Here is a 17,636-nt window from a genome sequence, read left to right as displayed (position 1 = left end):
TTGGATTTCCGCTTCATCTTCATCATCATCATATATGAGTTGCCCTATAGCGGAAGCCCTCAGTATAACAAAACCAAATACAGTAAAACAGTGATACAAACAGTAACACATTAAAATATTGTTAAAGCTTTAAAAGCACCAGCAATAATTTAAAAGTAAATATTGAGGCAGCTTAAAAGATGAAGATAATAATTTTAAAATGCAGCATTAAACATAATTCTTTTAGAATTCTCCCAGGCATTCTTTTAAAAGGCCTGAGAGACTGAAAAGGCCTTTGCCTGCTGCCAGAAAAGCAATAAAGTGGGCATCAGGAGTACCTCTCCAGGGAGAGTATTCCACAATTTGGGGGCCACCACAGAAAAGGCCTGCTTATGAGTAGCCGGAACCACCAAATGCTCCAAGTGTGTGGAGGCACTTGGAGCAGGGCCTCGGATGATGATGGTGTTTGGGGTGTTCCCCTGCATAGTGCTACCTGTGGTGTATACAGGTGTGTGTCTGGATGGGTTCAACCTGTGAATGAGGGTTTGAATAGCCATTCTTGCCAGCTATCCCATAGTTGTGGCACACTTCCCTTTACTTTCCTTCCCTGGAGTCTCCTTGGCTGAAGTCTTGACATCTTCTGGATGTCCTGCACAGCCATTCTGTTTGGGATTACCCTTTCACTTCTGGGTGGTGGGGCTGCTAGGGTTTTATACTACCTTTACGTACGGGTTTAATCAAATTTGGACTGTAGTATCTTAGCCTGCCTCAAGCCCTCAAGCCATCAGGCTTAAAATCTGAAAAGACTGGCCTTTTTTTGCTACAGTGATGCTAATCCAACCCATTTGGCCATGTGCCTGGCTGCGTCGAGGGGAGCATCACAGAGGTGTACAAAGGCCCAACTCTGCACATAGAAATACATCCTGGTTTGATAGCACTAGCACAGTTTCTCGCAACTGCTCAACACACAGGTCTTGTCCTCCCCGAGGAGAACTCAACCTGTGTCTGGAATGTACCACTTCAGGCTGCAGATGGAGGGTTCACAAGACTGAATGTTCCTTCATAAGAAACCAAATCACTCCACATAAAAAATGAGTGTGTCTAGGAGAAAAGGATGCTCCTCTAGCCTTTGCCCTGACATCCTAATTTCTGTGTACAGGGAACTTCTTTTTATTGAGCAACAGTAAGGAACATGAACTCCCCTTGCCCCTGCAGTCACATTGGCACAGCCCAGACACAGTGAGCTTCTGTGCAGTGAGAAATAACTCACAATTGCATGCACTGACCCAGGACTGAGTACGCCGGGGTAGACATCCTGGTTTCCTCCAAATGTTTTGAACCACAACTCCCATTAGCCCCAGCCAGCATGGTCCAGTGGTCAGGGATTATGTTGTAGTCCAAAACATCTGGAGGGAATTGGGTTGCCTACCCCTGGTGTAAAATGCACACTCTCTCTCTCCCCCCCCCCCCGCACACAGGGAAGGCTTATTCTGTACAAAGAAAAGCTGTGTTCTGCAACCTGTATAAATCATGCAGATTTACACAATTCCTCATCATTTGCATAACTTAGCCTGCATGGTTTGCTGTTTTACATAGTTCCAGTTTTGCTAGGCCTGGCAAGGACTTTGGAGCCAAGCCTCTGACTGCTGGCATTTTTATTCAGCAGCCAGTCACAGCCCACATCTCTAAGCATCCCTTCACAACCATGAGGCCTAGAAGCTTGCTCCTTTCTTAAAATGAAAACTGAGATTCTTGGGAAGTGGAATGCTATGCTCAGTACCACATTGTAGCAGGCAGGCATATAACACAAAGCAAAAGCACTGCATCCCAGACTGGTGTGTCCATGGCAGTTAAGGGCCGCTTGGAACATACGTGGGGGTTGTGGGACGACAGTCCCATAGAGAGCACTTCAGTCGAGAGAGAGAGAGTGTGTGTCACTGTGCATTTTGGAAATCTAACAGTTTTGGAAATCTAACAGTAAGATTTCCAACAGATTTGGAAATCTTACAGGGCTAAGAATTACGGAGTTCTGTTGCTGCTGCTTTAATCTGGCAGCTTCGTGGCAGCTGTCTGAAGGCAGGTTGTTCTTGAGAAGGCAGAGCGCCATGGCTGCGCTCGGGGCAGCTCCCCTGCGCAGAGATGCCTTGTGACTTGGGATACTGTGCATGGCATCTCAGGACGGAGAACACAGAGCAGAGGGAAAGGCGATGAGCTTTAGACCTTTCGGTGGTGCAATGAATCGACAGAAGCTTTAATTCTGCCTTCCCCAACCTGGTGCCCTCGAGATGTGCTGGCCATTGGCCATACTGGCTGGGAATGATGGGAGTTGCAGGCCAGCACATCTTGAGGGCACCAGATTGGGAAAGGCTGCTTTAATCGCAGACTGTTTGCCTGTCTGTTTGCCAAGATTGCTTTGATACTCCTTCTGCTTAAGAAAAGGCCCAGGGAGCACAGAGACGAAAACCTTGGTATCCTGGCCATGTCGGTGCCTTGGGAAAGCGAGCAGTGTGGCTGTGCACAGGCGCCTCTTGGCCCTGACGGTGTTACCAAGCTGCTGCATGCATTGAAACACCAGCTAGTTATTGGAGTTGAGAACCAGATCTCAGAGCGGCTTGAAGCTGCCTTCTAAATGAAGGTTTTCTCTGACATAAAAACCTGATGACATTCGCATGGGGCCAGTTCCAGATGAAGAGCAGTTCCCTGCATGGCTTCCCCCTGCCTCAGAAATAAACACGTCAGTCATGCCATAGTCCAAAGGTGGGTTCTGAGCAGTCTTCCTTCTGCAGACTTAAATGGAGGCATATTGTCAGGGGGGTCATCTGGTCCGTTTTTGTCCCCTCATGGGCTACTCAAGGCGTGCCTTGAATTGTGGAGTCAGACAGAGCTAATCCTCTCAAGTACAGGCAGGCAGAAACTAGGTCTCCAAATGTTTGGGACTTCGACTCCCAATGTTCCTGACCACTGGCTATGCTGTCAAGAGCTTCTGGCAGTTCAAGTCCAAAACATCTGGAGATGTACCTTCTGCCCATCCCTGGTCCAAAAAGCATTCCTCTTTCCTCCAGGAAGATGTGAAATTGTACTGTGCATCCTCTTGAGAGGTGGGGGTGCTTGGATGACTCTGGTTTTTTGCCTGGGAAGATGAAGAGGGGTTGGTGGGTGGGGGAGTTGGATGGCTTTGGGCACAAGCATTCCTGTGCTTTTATATGCAAAGCCATTCCTAGCTATGGCACCTGCCTGTTACCCTTTGCCAGTCAAGTGTAACTGCTTTCCTGGAGCTGCAAACCTCGAGCTTCTATAGTACCTTGTAGGGTGCAGGATGTGGCTCTAACCATGATCCCAGGGAGCAAGCAATTGTAACGGAAACATTTTGGCTTCTTTTGGGCTGGTGGGGTAGGGGGCTTCGGTACATAAAATGCTCTTTGTTACAGGTGCTTCTTCCCATGTTGATTTCGTAGATAGAACTGCTTCTTCTTTTTTAATCTGTAAGCTCTCTCTTCCTTTTTCCCTCTCCACAAAAATCATTGCAGAAGGAAACCACTTGCAGGGACAAATTTGGGGGGGGGGGGTGCTCCAGCCCTATATGCTAAAGCTGTCCCTTTTCTTTCCAACTTTGCTGTCTTGTACCTTCCGTGGCCCGTCTAGAGCTTCAGAGAAGGATGGTGCCCACTCTGGTCTCCCCCCCCCTCTGTCTTATAGCTGCTTCCCACCTTCCCCACGCTGTCACCTGCTTCCTCTCAATCACCTTGGTCCACAAATCAAAAAGGTGTTAAGCGGTTTAGTCCAGAGAGTAAAGTGCTTATCGTTTTCAGGTTCCAAATGCCCCAAAGCCAGCTTCGGGCAGCCACTCCCAGCCGTCCACCGCCCCCAAGCCCAGCCAGGGCAGTACCAATGTGAGTAGAACCACCACAGTGGCCAGTTTGGCCTTTGACATGATGGGGGTTTTCACCTTTTATCCGCTTCGCGTTGCCTTCTGTGGTCTGAGACACAGCACCTCGTTCCTGGTGCATCGCTGGCCCTCTGGGGAGCCTGCAGTTTTCAGTAGTCTCTCCCCAGCCATTCAGCCTGTGACTGGGACGTTCATCCTGTCAGTGGTGGTCTTCAAGTGTTCTACTACCAGAAAAGCCTTGTCTGCCATGTGGGAGGAATATAGCTGCTTGCAGACCTCCCCCCACCCACACACACACACACAGAGCCATCGGACAGAGGTATTCCCAGCTTGTGAAGATGGGTGACCAAGACTGACTGCTGCTGAAGTAAGGAGAAGTTAGACCTCCCTGTTCAGCAGTGGAGCAGTATCTGGAACGGCTTCCCTGCTTGCCCAGAAGGTACAAGTTTGGGGAAGCAGTAATTTTCCTCTTGAGGAGTGGGGCATGTGCCTGAAGCCCCTCCCAGTCTTTCGGGGTTGCCCTTACTTTATTCCCAGCTTACTACATTGAGCAGCCTTCCCCAACCAGGTGCCCTCCAGATGCGTTGGACGCCAACTCCCGTTCTTGGTGGGAGATGCAGTCCAGCACATCTGGCCCAGTTGGAGAAGGCTGATATTGAGTAACCAGAAACCCCAGTTTCTCTCACCCTGCCCCGCAGCAAGATTGCCTTGACCCAAACAGAAGATGTGAATAGTGGCCAGCATTGTGTAACCTCCGTTTGTCCAAAAGTTCATCTCATGGGCACCCTACTTTGCAGGCCCCCATGGTTGCTGGGTGCAATTTGAGCATAGGGCGAGTGCCTGCAAAGGCTGACAACGGAAGGAGGTCTGGCCTCCAGTAGGAGCCTCCAAGATATGATCCCGCCATCCTCTCATTGTCCGTTGTCCCAGAGGGGGTCATAAACGTGTTCCTTTCTTCCCCTTCATTGTTCTATCCACCCTGGTCTTTGCTTCCCCACCCCCCATTCTTTGAAAGTCGGAATACATTATGCATAGTTGGTTGAATTTGAATAATATATTCCCAGCACATACATCCTGGACTCTTAGCACAAGAATTCTGTACAGCTGGCCAGAGGTTTGGGTTCCATAATATGCCCGTCCTTTGCAGCCACCACCCAGCCAGGTTCCCCGCATGCCAAGCAATCCCCCTCTCACTGGAGTTGAGGTAGAGAGCCCTGGTGATTTTAGTGTACCAGACAGCGGTCTTAATTCTTACTATGATTTTATTGTTTTATTTTAATCATAGTTTATCAAGCGCTTATGGGTGCACCGTATAATGTCCGACGCTATCACTAGACACACGTCTGTCTTCTCTGGCCGCACTCCTGCCTCTGGTTTTATGCAGTGTCCTAACTTTTTATGCTGCCTTTTGCGGGGGCTTTGAGCACCCTGGTCCCTCTGCTGCACAAGCACCTTTTTTTCTCACAAGTCTCTGGAACCACCGCAGCAGCAGCTCCTGCCTTGCACCTGGCAACCAACAGGCTAGTGGGAAGAGCGGAGGCAGGAACCTCCTGGCCTCCTAAAACTTCTGTGGCATTCACAGGGCAGCACTGGCATTTCTGTTTCCTGAAGTGTCCCTCCCACCCCCACCTGTTCTGCAGGTGCAGATCCTGAACAAGAAGATTGATCTCTCCAAAGTGTCCTCAAAGTGCGGCTCAAAGGCAAATATCAAGCATAAGCCAGGTGAGAGACAGAGAGGGCACATGACCACCGGGATTTTGGGGGTGGGTGGTAATACTGAGCTCAAGGGGAGGGCCGTATCTTTCCTCAGGTGGCAGCTGTCTCTTGTGGTTTGAATGGAATCTGTGGGCCACTGTGGAGACCCAGAGACTGTTAAGAATATAAGAAGAGCCCTGAAGCTGGATCAGTCCAACAGCCTCTGTAGCCCAGCATTCTGTTTCCACAGTGGCCAGCCAGATGCCCACATGCAGCCCACGAGCAGGACACGAGGGCAATGCCACCCTGCCGCTCGGGTTCCCCAGCAACAGGTGTACATAGGCATCCTGCCTCTGAAGCTGGACGTAATATGTGGGCGTCATGACGTGTAGCTATTGATCGTCTGTCCTCCGTGAATTTCTCTAACTGCCTTTTACAGCTGTCCAAATTGGCAGCCATCACTACAAAAGGGGGAACACCTCTTTTTAAGACGGCACTCGTCTTCTATGCTTTTTATAAGCCCTTACATTAAAAAGGAGAGAGAACACTTTTATCCGCAGCCTGGTTAATTGGGGCACTTTTCCAGTTGCTCCAAAGTTCCATGCGGTTTGAATCAATTCAACACTGCGGCCCTCTGGCTTCGCCCGCGTAGAGAGAGAGGAGGCAAGCGGTGGGGCTGAGAAGCCTTCATCTCTCCTCTTTTCCTTTGCTTGTTCCAGGGGGTGGAGATGTCAAGATTGAAAACCAGAAGCTGAACTTCAAGGAAAAAGCCCAGGCCAAGGTGGGCTCGCTGGACAACGTCGGGCACACGCCTGCTGGTGGCACCGTGAAGGTATGCGTCAGGCAGCACCCTGGCTTGGCTCAGCTCCCCCCCCCACTTCCCCCCCTTACCGTTTGTGGCCACTTGTCTGTCCTGCCATTGCCACCACCCTCACGGCCATGTTCATGTTGCCACGCGAAGGAAGATGCTGAGCAGAGAGCCTCAAGGCCCCCTCCAGTGGAGAGCGGCCTGCCCACCTAAAGGGCTTCGTAAATGTTAACAACTATGTGAGATGCCAGATGATTAGCAGCGTTTTTTAAAATTAAAACAATAAGGCGTGTGGTGGGTGAAGGGGATGAGACAGGGCAAGAGAAGCCCTCCCCGTTGGCCCTCTGCATTGGCTGTTGTGGCAGCGATGAAAGTGGGGGAGTGCTGGCTGGCATCCCAAACCGAGCCAAGTTGTTGATGGTGGCCGTGGGGACAGGAATCAGCTGCCAATATGGCTTCCCCATACATCAGCACTTGGCCAGTGAACGTTAGGCAGCCATTAGGAGAATCAGTTCCCCCCCAGAGTGGCATGCCAGGCAATGTTAGTGGTATCTGTGAGCCTCTCGGGCTGGATGGAACAGCCAGTCAGGGCAGCGAAGCACCTTGAGCCAGCTCTTAGCAAGCTGCAGGGATAGCTCCCTTCCATACTTCCATCAGTATGGAATTACTTCAGAAGCACCAGCCATCTTGGTTTGTTATTGGAATGGCAGGAGGGACTTGCCAAATGGCAGTGGGCTGGGTGGAAGAGGACAGAGGGGATGACGCTGGGGAGGAGCTGTGGTTGAAGGATGTGGGGGGGGCAGCTGTTCGCAAAGCAAAGGGAACAGCACTGACAGAAGGGGGCCCGTCAAAGGCATCTCGCTTCTACGTGTGGCTGCACTTCATGGTCCAAGAGGAGCGCGCCAGAGTCTCGTGGCCCTTCGCAGGGGATGCTGGACGTGACTCTCGGCTCCCACACACAGTCCAAGGGGGTTGCATCCTGGCGACTTTTGCAATGTGGCAGTAGGGATGAATGAGCATTTTGTTTCTGTTTGCAAAGCATGCGAACGTGTCCAGTTCGCAATCCCAAACAAAAGTAGAGTGCTTTTTTCCCAAAAAGTGTTCTCAAATGCCTGAATTTACAGTCATGTTCGAAAAATGCATGTTTTTTTAAAATGCGCACTTTGGAATGAGCTTTTTAAAAATAAAATACATTTTTCATGCTTTAGTCAATGGGGGGAAAGTGCACAGTCTTGTAAAAAATGCACAGAAATGCACATTTCCCCCCCATCCAAATGAACTGAAAAACAGGCTGAAAATGAAAACGGGAGCGAGCCAAAATGAGCTTTGAGGTGATTTCTGGAGAATGTAGGCGAGCTTGAAAATCACTGGTTCTCCTGTGCCTCAGTTGCAAGGGATTCTGGAGCACACCCCTTAGGTCACGTGTGCAGTCAGCAGAAGGCATGGAGATGGAGATGTTGTAGGGAAATCGAATTTACTGGTGATTTTTCCTCAAACCGCCTGTTTCAAATTACGACAGGTTCCCAGTTCCTGTTGACTAAAATGTGGTGCAGTCTGGGAGAAGCAGATGCCTTGACGCTGAGATGCACAGACTTCCACACACAGACAACGGCTTAGAATAGAATAGAATGCTTTTATTAGAAAGAAGTAGTATGTACGCACACCTTTCATGCTTAATACAGAAGTAGGAAAAGAATTAGCTCTCTGTATTCACCGGTGAAGGCTCTGTCTTACTTCAAAGACCCCTTTGTATGGGCTTGGGAAAGACCCCAGGAATCCTGAACGAAGGCAGAACCTGGCATCTAGGCCAAGGCGCTGTTTTATACAATGCCAGTTTCCCGACTTGGTAACTATTACATTTTAAGCTTGCTAATTGGCTCTCATAAGGTGGCACAGCTCCTTCTAAGCCCCTTAAACCAAATCTAAGTGCCTCCCATCTACGAATGTCACTGCCAACATCTTTGTTATTCCAGAGGTACTTTAAAAGTCCCCAGCTTCTCCTTAAGCACCCTGTCTCTGTACCCTGGGGTCAACTACTTATCTCAAAAAGGTTTATTAACTACAAGCTTCCCCCATAGACCTCTCTCTTTAGCAAAGTCAAAATGACTCTGCTACCCAACAATCATTTCCTGAAATTCACTTTGGCTAAAACTAGACCAATAGAACCAATCTTCAGTCAGGCCTAAAGAACCAGTCTTTGGTTCTTCTTAGCTAGGCCACCTATATCTATCTATACTGTTTTATGCTATCTTATTTGTAAGCAAAAAACTTACGGCAGGCTCATAGAGCCTTCTGCCTTAAATAAGCTCAGTTACGTTGCCTGTTAAACTTTGTACACTGTGAAGAAGAGACCAACAGAGGGGCAGAAGGTGATGACTGGAGCATAGTGGAGGGAGCGAGGCGGGTCTACACGGAGACAAGGCAACCTGGAAAAACAATTGTGGAAGGGAGTAAAAGGGAGAGCTAGAACCTTGGAACCGCACAAATGCTTGCAGATGTATTCTGCCTTGATTGGAGAGAGGATGTGACAGCAGGAGAGAAGGCCAGCATGCAGAGGTTTCAGTAGAGGTTGCAGTGGAGGAGGTTGCAGAAGGGCTGTGGAGCATGCGCAGACTGCAGGCCTGTTGAGGTCTGCCTTAAGCTCAGTTATGTTGAGGCTGGGTTATCTCTGGAAATGGTATCCACCAGCCTTCCCTGACCTGGTGACCTGGGGGATTCTGTGAGTTGTCGTCCGATACGTCTGGAGGGCACCTGATGGGGAAAGGCTGGCCGACGCCCTCCCCGATGAGGCTTCCGACAGGTGCACCCCCCCCTTCGTACGTGTGCCTGTGTGCCAGTGGTGAGGGTGCTCTCCAGGGAACCCCCTCTCTTGGTCAGCATGTCCTCATCTCATTCCATTCCCATCCTTGTATTGACGCCTCATTGTCCCCCCCACCCCATTGTTTCATTATAGACTGAGGGGGGTGAGGAGGCAGCCCCACAGAACGGAGCTGTGACCGTGCCCCCGCCAGGCAGCAGTGCCATGCAGGAGAATGGTGTGGGGCCAGCCGCGCCCACTCTGGGCAGTGGTGACCAAAGGGAAACTCAGTGCTTCGACACTCACATACAAGAAACAAGTAAGTGCAAGAACTGCCTCTCCCCGTGGTGCTCTCCAGGGGCGTGGTGGGAGAGGGGCGGGGGAGGGGAGAGTGTGTGCAACACAGCATGCATAAGGAGCTGTATCGATGGTAGAGAGGCCATCTTGTGGGGAGGAAGGAAGGGTGGGCCCTTGTCTCCTAGAGCAGGGGTGGGGAGCCTCAGGCCCAGGGGCCAAATCTGGCCCTCTGTGGTTCCCCAGACAGCCATGCCCACCTCCCCTGGCCCCACCCCCTTTCCCCCAACCACGAGTTGTTTGGTGGCTTCCCAAAGTTTGTGCAATCTTTTCTCCCATCCTAGAAGCTTGAAATGCCTCTCCTAAGGCTGCTTTACTGGGAGTAAGAGCTCTAAGCGCAAAGACGCTGGAATGTTGGCCCCACCCTTTTGCCTCGGGCCCTGCCCACCACTGGAGCACAGCCCCCGAGGGTTTCTGCAAAATAGAATTCATCCCTTGGGCTGAAAGGGTTCCCTGCTCCGGCCCTAGAAGGCCGTCTGAAGAGGCAGAGTCCACGCGCGGCTAGGAGGCTCTGCTGCTCGTTGAGGAGCCCCCACCCACCCTGGGGATTCATTGGTAAAGGGGTGTTTGTGGGGGGGGTGGGGGGGGTAGATATCAGATGCTTCTGGCGTATTTTTTTACTCCGCTAATTTTGTTAATGGAGCAAATTGCCTTTTATTTTCCAGGCATCTAACGATGACATTCTGGTATCGCCTTCCGTCCCTTTTCTCTCCCCTCTCCCCGCTCCCCCCCCTGTGTGTCGCTGCAGATTGAGTCCCACAAGCTGACGTTCCGTGAGACGGCCAAGGCCCGCACGGACCATGGAGTGCACACCGCAGACTCCAACAGCCCCCCCGTCTTTTCTGGCGGCACCTCCCCTTGGCGCAGCACCTCTGCCAGCAAGAGCCCGGTCTCTGTCGCCTCCTCCTCTTTGCCACCGCTGCTGCTGCCCCGGCAGGCTCCCCACGCGGAAGAGATCTCTGCCGCTCTTTCTCAGCAAGGCTTGTGACTCTGTCCCCCGCCCTCCCCGTGCCCCCCCCCCCCGCGCAAAGCTTGTCTCCCTCACCCTGGAGCCCAGCTTTGGCCCGGAAAGGGCGGGCCGAGCTACCGCCCTTTGGCGGTGCTCCCTAGAGTACGTTGGGGGCCTTTGTGCCGGCCCTGCACAAGCGTGGCCCAGGCTCTGGCTGGGGGGTCTCATTGGGTGCAGAAATGGCCTCCCCGGCTGCACTGTGCCTGAATTTTTCCTTGTGGGGACCGAAGGGCAAACTCGAACGTTCCCGTTCCCCCCCACAAATGCAGGGTTCTCCTTGACTGGCTGTGTGGGGAGGGCTGGTTCATCATGCCCGGAGGAGAGCCTGAGGCCAGGTGGGAATTACTGGGAGTAAGCTTTGCTGTCTTCCCTCCGCACCCCACCCTGTTCCATCTCTGCTGCAGCATCTCCTGCTGCCTCCTATTTAATGCTAGTCTGTATTATTCTCACACATACTTCACGCTCTCTTGGAACTCTTAACTCCTTAACCCTCCTCCTCCTCCCATTGTGCTGAACGTCTTGCTGATGACTGTCACTGTATCGCAGGCTCACGCTGCTCTCCCTGCCCCTGCCGCCCCCACCCTTGGGAGAATTAAAAGACCCATTAACCGTTGCTGCCGTGCTGCTGGCTTTATATCAACATATCCAGCATTTTAACTTGTGTTCTTTTATTTTTACTTTTGTGTGGTTATTTTGTGTGTGTTTAAAATATTTTTTGAAATTATGGAGCTAAATTACATTAAGCCATGTTGATTAAAAGTTCTATGAGGCTGCATTGAGGGGAGGAAATGCGGGGTGGGGGCATGCCTCTAGCTGCAACCCTACAAAGCCGTTGGGTCCCTTTAACCAACGGCTGCAAGTGATGCACTAGGTTGGCTGTTTTAGGAGGGATCTGCTGCACGCACCCCCTCAGATTCCCCATGGAGGCCTACTTCTTCACCCCCAGACTCTCTTAATTTCCTTCCATAGAGTCAGCAAGGGGAAGGGGAGGTATTTGTTGAGTCCATGTAGCTGTGGATTTGGCTTGGGGTTGTGCAGATTACAAGAGAAGCTGAAATGGGGTATGGGGTTTAGAAGCGAGTGTATCAGTGGCAGAGAAGCCACCTGGCAGTGGGGAGGGAGGAGGCTGGGCTGCAGCCTCCCCGGAGAGACCAAGAGGGACATTTGGAAGTGTGCGAGGGTCTGGAGAGGCAGAGTCTGTGTGGGGTTGATTAGGTGAGCTTAATGTGCCAAGGAGAGAGGGCGAGAGAAAGAGAGTGTGCACACTCCCTTCCTTGGAGGAGAAACTCCTTGCTTTTTTTCTTAAGGGAGGGGGCAGTTAGGGCTTGAGCTCCTTGTTTCACGTTGCAAATGACACTAAAATGAAATGTAAATAAAACTTTAAACATCATGTGTTTTGAGAGTCATGAGGAATTCTCATTGAAATCTGAACAACCAAACTGCAGGGAACAAAGATGTTGACGGGGTGGGTGGGGAGCTCTGCAGGCAAACTTTTGCTTGGGCCCAGGGGCTGGGGGGAGATAGAAAGGCACCAGGGAGGAGGGGTGTGCAAAAAGATTAAAATACGCAACTCCCCCATGTTCTCTCCCTGTAGTCAGGATGCTTCTCTGTGACACAATAAACCCCGGGTCTGCGCTCACACGCGGACATATTGCACTTGTGGTTGTTTTTTATATATATATTAAAGGTTGCATGATTTCTAATAAAATGGCTTTTTAAACCGTAACAGGGTGTTTTTGCATCCAGTGGTCTGCTGAATCTCGCGATCGCATCTCCCTTCTCCTTGGACTGTTCTGAACGGTCAATGGGTTTTGCACCTAGGAAGGGGCGGTTCTACGTATGCACGCTCACCACCCAGCCGTGCCTGCCACTTTTGAGCCTGCTTCCACGTCCCGCCATGTTGCTAACCCCGCTAAGCACCTGCCCATTTGGGAAGCGACTCAGCCCACCCGCCCTGTCTTTCCCTTACTCCCCCGCCCTCCAGGGCTCAGGAAGCTGCCGCATTGTCACGCACTGCTGTGCAGTTTCCTGCAGCAAGCAGCCCCACGTTGTCCCCAGCTTCCTCCACATCCCATCCCACCCCTCCTCCTCCTCCTCCCCTGACATTTTCTGTTGCTCAGGAGGCCATCTTGTGACCCATCCCGAGGCAGCTCTTCTAGGAGGCGAAAGTGCAAGGCAATGGCTTGGGGGCCGGCCTCAAGCGCGGTGAAATAAGAGGGCAGATCTGAGCTGTGTTGAGGGCACAGCACAGTGGAGAGTTCTCCTGCCCAAGCCTCATGTTCACTTCCGTGAGGCTTGCACAGGAGAACTCCCTGCTGGATTGTGGCCACTGCTTATGAGACTTTTGCAGTGGGGACCCTGCATCTGTGGGTTCCCTTCTCCTGGCATCCTGGACCAGAGAGGAGCCTGCAAGCAACGGCACTGCAGACCTCAGCTGGATAGGAGCCACTTTGGCCAGCTCAGCAGCAGAGCTGCACTGCAGCACCTCCAGACCCGTCGGAGGCACCCGCTTTTGGGTGGAAGAAGTGATGTCTCTCCTCTCTAGATCCCCTTAAGTATCTGTCCTCGTGCATGTCCCCACCTCCGCCACCCGCTGGTGTGCATCACTGCCCCGTGACAGATGCTTTTAGCACTCTCACCAAATTCTAAAGCACCAGCCTAGATCTTCCCCCTAGAATCTAGGGCTGGCATAAAGGGAGGGCAGGGGAGAAAATGTGTGTAGCCATCCCCTTTGAGACGGGGCACGTGTCCCTGAAGCAATAAAGCAAGCCTGTGCGTTGAATTAGAGGCCTTCTAGGCCACCGTGGAAGGGCAAGCAGGCCTCGTGCCCTCCCTGGCAAGAACACCCCCCCACACACACACATGTTCCATGTGGGTCATCTGCCGGAAATAGGCTGAAGATCCCAGCTTCTTTTGCAGAAAGGGGGATTGAGGAGCAGCTTGCACTTGAGGTTGGATAGCAGGTGTGATGTCCTGCCATCTTGGGCGCTCTCGTGGGTTCCCTGTTCTCCGTCCCCAAGTCTAACTCTCCTTTGCTGGAGGCCCAGGTTCTGTTCACGCCACTTCAGGCTGTGTAGAGAGCTGGGCTTATTTTTTGGTTTGTTAGAGACTCTCAATGGGAAGTCGAATTATGTTGCACTTTTTCTGTGATAGAAAAAAGAAAGTGTCTTGTAAACGGTTAATTTCTCCTCCTTTTCCCCCAAACCAAATTTATTTTGGGGCAGCCGATAGCAGCAGCCAGTCTGTGAAAATGCACAGGTGTTCCTTCTGTGTGCACCCAGTTCTGGCTGGCTGATCCATGTGGAGGGGGCATGCTTCTGTGCCACATGCTCACTAACACATGTCTTGCCTGTGTTTTTAGCCTAGACCTAGAGATACTTGGAGGATTGCTTTGGTTAGCGGAGAGGGAGGCTTGTAGTCCCCAGCTTTGGTTTCTAATGAGGATTTTTAACAATGCGGTTTTGGATTTGAACGTGGCTTGTAAGTGCTGCAATTCTGGAAGCATCCAGAGCCCAGGGCTAGTCTCCTCGTGCCTTGGGAGCAGATGTGAGAAGGAAGATGCAGATATTCTAGCAAAAAGATCATGGAAAGTATTACTGGCACTTGCTGTGAGGCGCTGCAGACTTTTTTTAAAAGCCCATAGCCACCAAGGCAGTGTTTCAGAAACTTGTTTTGATCTTGGCTCTGTTGGACATTCAGGACTTAATGCACCTGAAACTGAAAGTGTGGCCACTTCAGGTGGCAAGAAGAGTAGGAGACGGATCTGATCCATGGAGCGCAATCCACCAGGACATTCTCCATTGGGATCCACATTGAAATGAACAGGTGCTGTGCAAGAACACAGTCATGCCTTGAACAGTTCCCATTCATTTCAGCAGGGACTCTAACGGAGGACTTCCGGGTGGATTGTGCCCACATAGCATATAGGCAGCTAAGAGGCACCACGGTGTCTTGAGCTTGCTCTGGCTAGACCAGTTTTCTTCACAGAGCCATTCCCACAGGAACCAGCATCGCAAGCACACTGCAATCCATGTCACGACGAGCCCTCCTAATGTGGGCCAAGTTGAATGGCTTGCAGAATAGCAGTGCAGAAAGATTTAGGTGCTCCGTTTGGGCACAGGGATAGTGCAGTTAGGCCCCGGAGATGAGGCGACGGTGCAGTCCCCACCACACCGGCACACAGCGGTTGTGTGAATTGCTCTGGATTTGATCAGCAGAGTGTTTGCCTGATCTGTAGGGTTGTGTTCCCTTTTCTGCCAGGGGCCAGGGTTCTACCAAATGCTGAAGTTGCATGAGGTTGGGAGAGGTCTTTGGTGTTGGTCACCCTTGCTGAGAAATCAGGCAGTCAGGCTTGGATGGTGGAGAAAGGATTGACTGAGGGCTGGGGCAATTCTAAGGATGTGGCTTGGATACTCTCCTCTCCAAGCTAGAGGTAACAGCCGCTTTGTTGGGGCCTTTTTGCCAATGGCTTTCGATCTGTGTTCCAGAGAACCCCAGGGTTCCTCAGTGAGAAGATCAGGGACGATAGATGGGCTTCCCTGGAAGACGGCTTCTCCATCACTACCCATCTTCCCCTGCTCTGTGCTGCTGTAGCAGAGTATTGGTTGTGCTCTAGATCACACTTTCGGTTTGAGCAGGCAAAGGTGAGACCCAGAGCTCACCCTAGTTCAGCCTTCCCCATCTGGCACCCTTCAGATGTGTTGGACTACAGTTCCCAGTATTCCTGGTTATTGGCCATGCTGGCTGAGGCTGCTGGGATTTGGGAGTCTCAACAACACCTGGAAGACCAAGTTGGGGACAGCTGCTCTACAACAGCCCAGGTTCCACAGCAGGCACAGGGAGGATTCTTCACAGATAAGGTGATGTGGAAAGGAAGAGAATTGGAAAAAGTATTTATTTGCCTTAGAATATTGACTGGGGGCGTGTGTGTGAGGATATCTTGCACCTGGTACGGGGTGTGTGTGTGTTGTGTTTGCAGCTGCCCACTTTGGGACAGAAATGGGGGGGGCATTAGGGGTTTTGAGTGCCATAGCATCACTTATCAGTGGTACTCACAGCACAAGGGTGGAAATGCGTGATGTGCTGCCAAACAGAAATGGATTTGAATACAGGGCCTGGACCAGAGGCTGTGTCTTAGGTCTCCTCTCTTTGCCCTCCACCCTTCCCCAGGGTGATCCTTATGGATAAGTGAGGGTAAAGGCAGATGTGGGAGTTTTTGAGCATTCAGGGTGGGCTCTTTACCTGTGGGTGAGCTCAGCTTTGCAACTTGCATGAGTGAAATCTACATAACCAGGTGTGTCTTTCTCTCTCCACCCCCCCCCCCATGCTTGTTCATCAAGCAGGCCTCTTTTTCTTTCAGTTTTTAAAGGCAGCACGTGCACATTAATTTTCATCCTTCACCACGCCCCACAAAAAATTAATCTGCAGGCATGTTTTAAACAGTCACAAAACTATTCTAGGTTAGCAGCAGAGAAGTAGTTTGTGAAATCCCTGTGGCTCGCCAGATGGTGCTGTGCACAGCTACGGGGGCAGGGGGCATGGTGATTTCTCCAAGCAGAACCACTTAAAAACCCGCAGGACTGTTTTTCTGAGCTCATCCCAGGGGAGAGCAACTGTGCAGAGCAGTGGAGTTGCTATCAAACGGTCTCCTTCAGTCTTAAAATGTGACATCGGGCTTCACCCTGAATGTAGTTTTTCATGGCTGGACCATTGGTTTGAGTTGTAGCACAGAATAGCTTGCAAATTACACCTTGGATTTTTCTGGACTGAGTAAAGTTGACAGTTCCCAGATGTTGTAAATCTGACTCTTTGGTCAGGTTCTCTTCCCTTCCATCCATAACCAAAAATACTGGGAAAACCACACACCCTTCTATTTTAGAGCTGGCCTGATGGGAGAAACAAGCCAAGCAACCCCTTGGTATACCAGTGTCATTGTCTGGCACAATTCCTGGCATTGCTGTCTCCTGTCATGCTGCAAGAGGCTCTGGGGCGGGGGCTCTTGGCCCACAATGCATTGCTGGCACTTTGGAGCAGAAAAGTGTCTTGAGCTGGCCCTTTCTCTCCCAAGTTATTTGTAGTGCTTCCTCTACTTTACTGGGACAAGGGCACAACTAGGAGGGGTAGTAAATACTCGACTGACTGAAGAACCCAGGTATCTTCTCTTTGTAACTGGGCAAACTCCCAAAGGCAGATCGACCTTTGGCCATGACAGCTGGGAATGATGAGAGCTGCAATCCAACACACTTGGAGGGCAGAAGCTTAGGAAAGTCTGGGATAGACAGATGTGGGCAAGGTCTACTGCTTGTGGGCCTGAAATTTCTGCACGGTTAGAGCGGTTCCCTTATCCATCCTTCCCGGTCCACTTGATTGGGAACTAGTGTTTACCTTCTGGAGAAGGCAGCGAGGTGTTAGCCGCCTCTGTGGCACTTCAAAGGGCTCTTTTGTGTGTGAAATTTGTGGTTGCAGCTGTAGGGTTCTCCCTGTTGGCACACGACGTGGCTATGAGGCGAGGGGGGAGCGAGGCACGCCAATCGTGATGGTGTCTGTGCAGCGGTGTCAAATTTTGCAGGTGTTCCTATATTAGCCCAGCAGGGGCAGTACGGGGGGGGGCAAGAAATGCATGGACGATGGGAGTTGAGACACAGGAGAGGTGGTAGGACAAACCTGTCCAGGTGGGAGCTCACTTGGGGCTCTGGTGTCACCGCAGCAGTGCTGGTTCTTAACTTGTTTGTTTCTGCCTTTGTTACCTCCCTCTCCTGTACTTGGACTTGTAATGGTATGACTGTCTCCATTAGCAGCATTTCCGGATTTGATGTTGTGATTCTTCTTACCTATTGTAAAGGGTTTAAATAAAGCTTCTAGATGTTCAACCTTGGCTGCTGGCCTAGTCTGAATTCCTGCGTGTTTTTAGTTTCTCTTTCTCTCCTTCCCCGTCAGTGGTTGCAGAGCACCCTTTCTCTGATCTGGGATTTCTGCTTATAGATGTCCATTTCTTTGTCACTGTGCTCTTAAGTTCAGAGTGACCCAGGCAGGAAACTCTGGAAGCAAAATGAACTTTGGAGTTCCAGGGCAGTAACCAAGGCTGGAGAGTTAAATATTGGCTCCCATT

The 17,636-nt window shown here is 51.2% G+C and overlaps 1 protein-coding gene across 8 annotated transcripts in view; it reads left to right on the top strand.

Moving 5' to 3' along the window:
- Positions 1 to 12,253, top strand: part of LOC146345281 (uncharacterized) — a 228,758-nt gene extending 216,505 nt beyond the window's left edge. For 4 of the 8 annotated variants that reach the window (XM_084859551.1, XM_084859548.1, XM_084859546.1 and 1 more), the window contains 5 exons: positions 3,789 to 3,869; positions 5,506 to 5,587; positions 6,280 to 6,392; positions 9,322 to 9,484; positions 10,268 to 12,253. In XM_084859551.1, the coding sequence (XP_084715677.1) occupies positions 3,789 to 3,869; positions 5,506 to 5,587; positions 6,280 to 6,392; positions 9,322 to 9,484; positions 10,268 to 10,272 (444 nt within the window). In that variant the 3' untranslated portion in view covers positions 10,273 to 12,253. The remainder of the gene's footprint in view (positions 1 to 3,788; positions 3,870 to 5,505; positions 5,588 to 6,279; positions 6,393 to 9,321; positions 9,485 to 10,267) is intronic. The other 4 variants (XM_084859552.1, XM_084859550.1, XM_084859549.1 and 1 more) reach the window with 2 other exon arrangements.
- The last annotated feature ends 5,383 nt before the right edge of the window (positions 12,254 to 17,636 follow it).

This window comes from Heloderma suspectum, chromosome 5 (assembly GCF_057233095.1).
Source record: "Heloderma suspectum isolate Gila_16-S chromosome 5, 16-S_ref, whole genome shotgun sequence".
NCBI lineage: Eukaryota > Metazoa > Chordata > Lepidosauria > Squamata > Helodermatidae > Heloderma > Heloderma suspectum.
This window is presented reverse-complemented; position numbering and strand designations above follow the sequence as displayed.